The sequence below is a fragment of the Lissotriton helveticus genome, chromosome 2_1 (assembly GCF_964261635.1).
Source record: "Lissotriton helveticus chromosome 2_1, aLisHel1.1, whole genome shotgun sequence".
In the NCBI taxonomy this organism is placed as follows: domain Eukaryota; kingdom Metazoa; phylum Chordata; class Amphibia; order Caudata; family Salamandridae; genus Lissotriton; species Lissotriton helveticus.
In genome coordinates this window covers 1,740,635,999-1,740,641,998 of record NC_136059.1, presented here as the reverse complement: position 1 = coordinate 1,740,641,998, position 6,000 = coordinate 1,740,635,999, and the positions used below count along the sequence as shown (strand labels likewise).

General features: G+C 40.3%; 1 protein-coding gene across 1 annotated transcript in view; it reads left to right on the top strand.

Annotated features, from left to right (window-relative positions):
* Window positions 1-1,750: 1,750 nt before the first annotated feature.
* MUSK (muscle associated receptor tyrosine kinase) overlaps window positions 1,751-6,000 on the top strand; it is a 707,615-nt gene continuing 703,365 nt past the window's right edge. Inside the window, exon 1 of the mRNA XM_078676695.1 lies at window positions 1,751-2,144. Coding sequence (XP_078532821.1) covers window positions 2,066-2,144 — 79 coding nt within the window. The 5' untranslated portion in view covers window positions 1,751-2,065. The remainder of the gene's footprint in view (window positions 2,145-6,000) is intronic.

The window sequence follows — 6,000 nt, the reverse complement described above, 5'->3', positions numbered from 1 at the left end:
CCTAAGGTGAAGCAGCATACCATATACTACTCAAAGAAAATTAGAAGGCTAAATTACACTGAAAACTAAATACTGGGAGACACTATTGACAAAATTAAAGATCAAATACATGCGTTTTAAAGAAAGGAGTGTTAACGTTCCTTATCGATCTCCTTCAAGTCCTATTCTAATTGCCTACATGTTTACTTGCAGTAATAATTACTTCCTTTTTATGTAGGCATTCATACCTCACTTATGACATTTCTAAGTGCTGTAATTAGCAGTTGTGATTATTAGCAATTTAATGACTCAGTTAACCAACCTCTAAAGGACACTTTGTCTTTGCCGCAATTCGAATATGTGACTCTTGAACACCACAGTTGTCAGCAGAAGGGTTCAAAATACTAAAGTTGCCCTCCTAGAATTTAGAATATTTAAAATGTAATTTGGGAGATGGTGGAGACTGATACCTCTATGAAATGCTTCACATTGAGTGACATTTGGGTACTATATTCACATCACAGGAGCAAGCGTCATCAATGTAATGATCAGGTCAAACAAACTAATGGCCAATCAAAATAATTGTCATATAGGTTTAAAATGGCCATCAGTAGATAATGATAAAATGGAGATTGAACCCCCAGCTGACTTTATCAAACAAAATTCCAGTTTACAGTACCCTGAAATACCAAATTTGTGATATGCCTCAATAAGGCTCTCTTCTACCATGCTTATGAATGCTTATCATCCAAGTGAACCAATCTCTTCTGGCATACCATGTCAATTATATAAAATACGTTCCCAGAGACAGTGCTGAGAAAACATAACAAAATAAAAAGATGCTCAATATACACTGCAATAAAAGGCCACCTCTGATTCAAGTGGCTAGGTCACTGCTGAGACATTGTAAGACCTGATCCTCCCTGCAGGCATTTGGTATTCTACTGACCTGGGTGGTCTTGAATTGCATTGCTACCGAGCATGAGTGGTACAGTATGTCCCTTTACACCCCTCGTGCCAGCTCAGTATTTTTATGGAATGGCACTGAATGATGCTCCTGGGTTTGTGTTTTAGATCAGTCACCCTTATAGAAAGGGGTGAAGCCAGCTATCAAAAGGTGCAGTAGACACAGTGGCACCAAGGCCCAGGGTTGCGAGGGGCTCTCTGAAATCCAATTATTGATGAATTTACCCCACAACAGAAGGTTATCGAGGCCTTTTTCTCTTGCTTGCATGAGGGCCCGTAGCAGGCTTGCTCCAGCACTTCTTTTAGAGCTCCCAGGGAAGGCAAACATTGCAACAGGAATTGAATTTATTTTGAGAGGGAGAGTATCTGCACTTCTCAAGAAAAACGTATACTTTTAATTGGAGAGTACTGTACTGGCACTTCTCAAAAACAAGCAGGTGCCCTGGTACTTAATACCTGCACTTCTCTGTTTCCATTTCAAACACTGGGCTCAACCAACGCGAAAACTCTCATAGTACCAGGCTGCCAGTGAATACTTTATCGAAGTGGTATCAGCAGCTAAGAAGGCCGGGCGCAAAAGCTTTTCATCCAGGTTACACCACGAAAATAACCGCAAACAACAGCCTGTGACAGCTGACAGGTGGTTTGTTCCAGTTTATGAACAGAATACAGTTCGAAAGTGGTAACAAAAACGGAAGGGGCGAAAGTAACTTAAATAACAGTCACACATGCGGCAGGTGTGTGAAGGAGAAAGCTCTTGTTCCTACGCAAGCAACAGTGCGGGCTACAAGCCTACAGTTGCGCATTCGCCAGTGTAGAGTAGCCACATTGTGCTCCAAGCCGTCCTCCTCGTCCCCTCCACAAAATATCCTGCTGGGATTTGCTTTCCCTTCTTCCATAAGCCCTGTGTTTTCACATTGACATTAGTGCCTGCGGACAGCTGCTCTTGTCTGTCACTGCGGCCAAGGCGGAGAATTCCTGAATATACTTAGCCCCGGCAGGGCCTGCAGCAGCCGGGGTCGGGAGCTGCGAGAAACGGGTTGCCAAATCATGCTTTCAAAATGAAAAAGAGACGGAGTGTGGCCCCCTGGTTCTAGACACTCTTTGCGCGGGATTCACCATGAGAGACGTTGCAAACATTCCAGTCCTCCAAATCCTTGCCCTGGCCGTGCTGTGTTCGGCAGAAAAACTTCCTAAAGGTGAGTGGCGCTGCACCTCTCTTGCTGTGTGTGTGTGAGAGAGATTCTGGAGCTAGATTTGTGGTAGCAAACGGGATCCGCTCACATCAATACCAAGCTTTTGGAATATAGAAAATATATAACTATGGACATAACTTTGCTTTACGACGTTTTCGGGAATATGAACATAAGTTAATAACGTACCTTTGCTTGTAATGAATTTCTTTGAGACATGTTTGTTTTTTGCCTATTTTATACGTAAGCTTAAACCCGTCTGTGTCAGAAAAGAAATTTCTATTGTATTTTCGTTTTGATGAGATTGTTGTGTTTCAAGAAGTACAGAAATGAGTTGCTTTTGCACTCACTCGCTAGGATTTTCGCTAACAGAAGCCCCTGTTTTATGCTGAGAGAAAATATGAGCCCTTATGTTTCAAGGACTCAATGTTCTCTGTGTTCGGGTGCTTCATTTTTTGATATTTTTCTTCTGAGCCTCTCTTTGTTGATCAAAAACTGGCTTCAGCTGCGCACACTCTGGGCAAACGGGGTCATCTGTCTGTGCAGCACGAAGTGGCAATAGAAAGTCATATCTCTTTGAGACTGTTACTGTTGTTTACTGGCAGCCCCAGAGAAGGCAAAGCTGTGGACTGACCATGAATGAGTGAAGTAAGAGTTAGTTACCACAAATTGTATTGTCAATGATAAAGGCAATGTTCCCATGAGGCACGGGGTCAAGACTGATTTGCATATGGCCAGGTCTAAAATGGGGTGGCATGGTGAGCAAAATAATGATGGATTTAACCCAGATCTCTTGACTGGGGGTGAATGTTTTGATTTGTCCCGCATTCCGTCCATCAATTGTGTGTCTTTTGCTTAAAGGCACTGGGCAACCATGGCTCACTATCCTCCCAAGGTAAGTCAGCTCAGAAGGTTTTGCATGCACTTCCTTCATGTGTACAGATGTGTAGGATACATGTTTATCATCTTATATAAGGACACTGGTATTGTCATGACTCTTTAGTGTCTTCTTTTGGGATGCACCCAGCACATGCCATCATGGCTCTTTCATAACCAATGACCAGGCAGCTTCATGGTTTTAATGTGTACAGTGTTGTGAAACGTTGAAATGTATAGTTTTTCCCTTTTCCAAATGTATACTTCAAATGTGTCCTGTAAGTGAGGGAGGTAAAATGGTTGAGAAAGATGAAGAAAGATCAGGTTATGGAACTTCTGGTAACTTGTGGGAAGTGGTTGTATTTGTCAAAACCTGTTTTTGATGTTAGAAATCACCTGTGCATCACTTTAATTTGGAATGGTACATACCTAATTGATGCTGTGTGGGAGAGAAATTGGAAGTGTATACAATCATACATGATTTTGCTCTAATTAAAGCCAGTCAGAACGTTTAATAATGAACATATACAGCCCGACTCAAACATGAACTAGTTAGTGATAAAATGCACACGTTTCTAAAAGAGGTATGAAAAGAACTAGCTTAAAAGATATGAAACACCAAATGAGACTTTTGCTCAAACCAGTCTTTTTGACCGAGAGTGCACACACACATGCCACAGGGATCCATTATTTGCTTTATTAGCATGTCCTCAGTGGCATTGGGGAGATATGCCAAATTTGCGAACATTTTAAAACAGAAGCTCTCTCTATTTAAGACAACAGCACCCTTCGGGAGCAAAGACAGACTAGGCTATCGATAGGGCCCGTAAGAAATTTCCTTGCCGACCATCCTGAGAGCTTTTATTGGTTTTAATGTTTATGCTATCAATTTTATAGCTTTCCATTAGAGTGGTGCTGCAATATGCACTTTTAATCCCTACCTGTCCTTCCCTTTTTATTGAGGTACGCTATTTAAAATGAAATGGCTTGTAGTAGCTAAACATTAAAGATTTGACTTTGACATGAAACACAATTATGCAAGGACTGAACAAACTTAATTGTAGAAATACGAATATTGTGAAAACAGAGGGCTTTTTCATTTCACAACTTGAAAAGAAACCTCTGTGTCCATCCTGTGCAGCAATATGGGTACGAAATATTTACATATTAATGTAAACTATCTACGTGGACACATCATCACACGTAGATCGTGGGACAAACTACTAGCTTGTTGGTAGATTCCTGTAGGTTGAAAGCAATTTTCGAAATAAGTGATTTTCTACAAATCATGCGAGAAGTAAAATGCGACTTTAGTCACTTTCCCGGGAAGCGTGTAATCTGCTTGGACATAGTCTTATCTTTTCTTGTTACTTAATATTTGGGCAGAATTAACATTTATGGCTGTTAGGGGCTACATTTTAATTTAAGTTGTATTACAAAAAAATATAGAAAGCTGTGAAACTCATTTTGTAATTGAGACGTCATAAAACGTCTGTAAACTGTGCATAGATAACATCATATAATTATTTTTCTTTTTGCGGTACTTTCACATTAAAGCTTATTTCTGCCCAGGCAGTGAGGCGAGAATTTCCACTTCGTTGTGTCTTGCTTGATATAGAGACACATAGAAGAGGAAAAAGTGTATTCTTGCAATATACTAAAAAGTTGCCTGTTTCCAACAACTGTAGGCATGATATGTCCTGTGGCCTGCATTGCGGTTTATCTAGAGATGAATGAGTATGTGTAACACTTGTAGTAACCTATGTGCTGTTTACACAACTCCCTATCCCTCTCTTTTGTCACCACCCTTTGTTGTAGTACTCATCGATTCCCTCACCCCAGGCTTCATTGACAACAATTAACTAAAATCAAGCACTAATGTTGGAATCAGTCACCATTTGATACCTTAGTGACATCACAGGAATGGCACATATCCCACGTAAAGCCTCTCAGCAGGAGGGCAGTAACTAGGAATATATGTTTGGGAGGGCATGGCCCCAAATGATGACACCAACCTAAAAGTTCAGGCCCAGTAATGATCTTGGGCATATGGCAGATGAATGGTTGTAAAAAAAAGTGTCCTTGGGTTTCAATGCACACAATGCATTTCCTATCATATTGTTTTTTATTATAAAACTATTCACCTTTAAAGATTTTTTTTAATATGGAAAATGCTGCATTTTAACACATTTCGGTCAAATCTAACTGTGATATATACACAAATCTACAAGGGTACAGTCAGAGCATCTTGGGGGATTCTCAATTCTCAGTTGGACAAATTGTTGTGCGATTCTGAGGGACTACACTTTTCTTCGTGTAACTTAAATTGTAAATAGCTGCAAAATGTCAATATAAAAATGAGAAAAGAATAATTGAACAGGGTGTACTCCCAATTATAATGGCCCACCTACTTCCCCAACACAAAATCTGGGTTTCTTTAATCTGGTGTCATCAAAACCCCAAACATAAGACTGTACTATGCATGGAATCTCCTGCTATTTATGTTTCTGCCAAAATAAAAATGATCTTTGCAAAGCCCTCTGCTGCTGCTTGTGGCTATGTCCGCGCTATATCAAATATTTAAAATCAATAATTTTGTTGCCATCTTCCTATTAAAATATCACTGTCAATGAGCTCTTTCTCACTCCAAAAGTTGATAGTTAGGATTCCAAACTGTTGGTAGGCAACCTATGGGCTGAACGTTTGGTCAGAGGTCCGCAGTGCCACCATATCCGCATGAGGTCTCTGTATATAGAGGCAATAGCTTTAATTACACTGGATCGATTATGAGATACAATTCTGTCAATCTGCCCAATGGCTACATGATGCACTGTTAAATGTACACAGTATGTAGGATGGCCTCTATTGTATGCACATTGGACAACATCTAAGGTATCAGCAGGATATATTCCTCAGACTTATCAAAAGTGGATAGTCTCTTGCATAGGCACTTCATATAGATCTGCCGACTGTGCCTATAATCAAG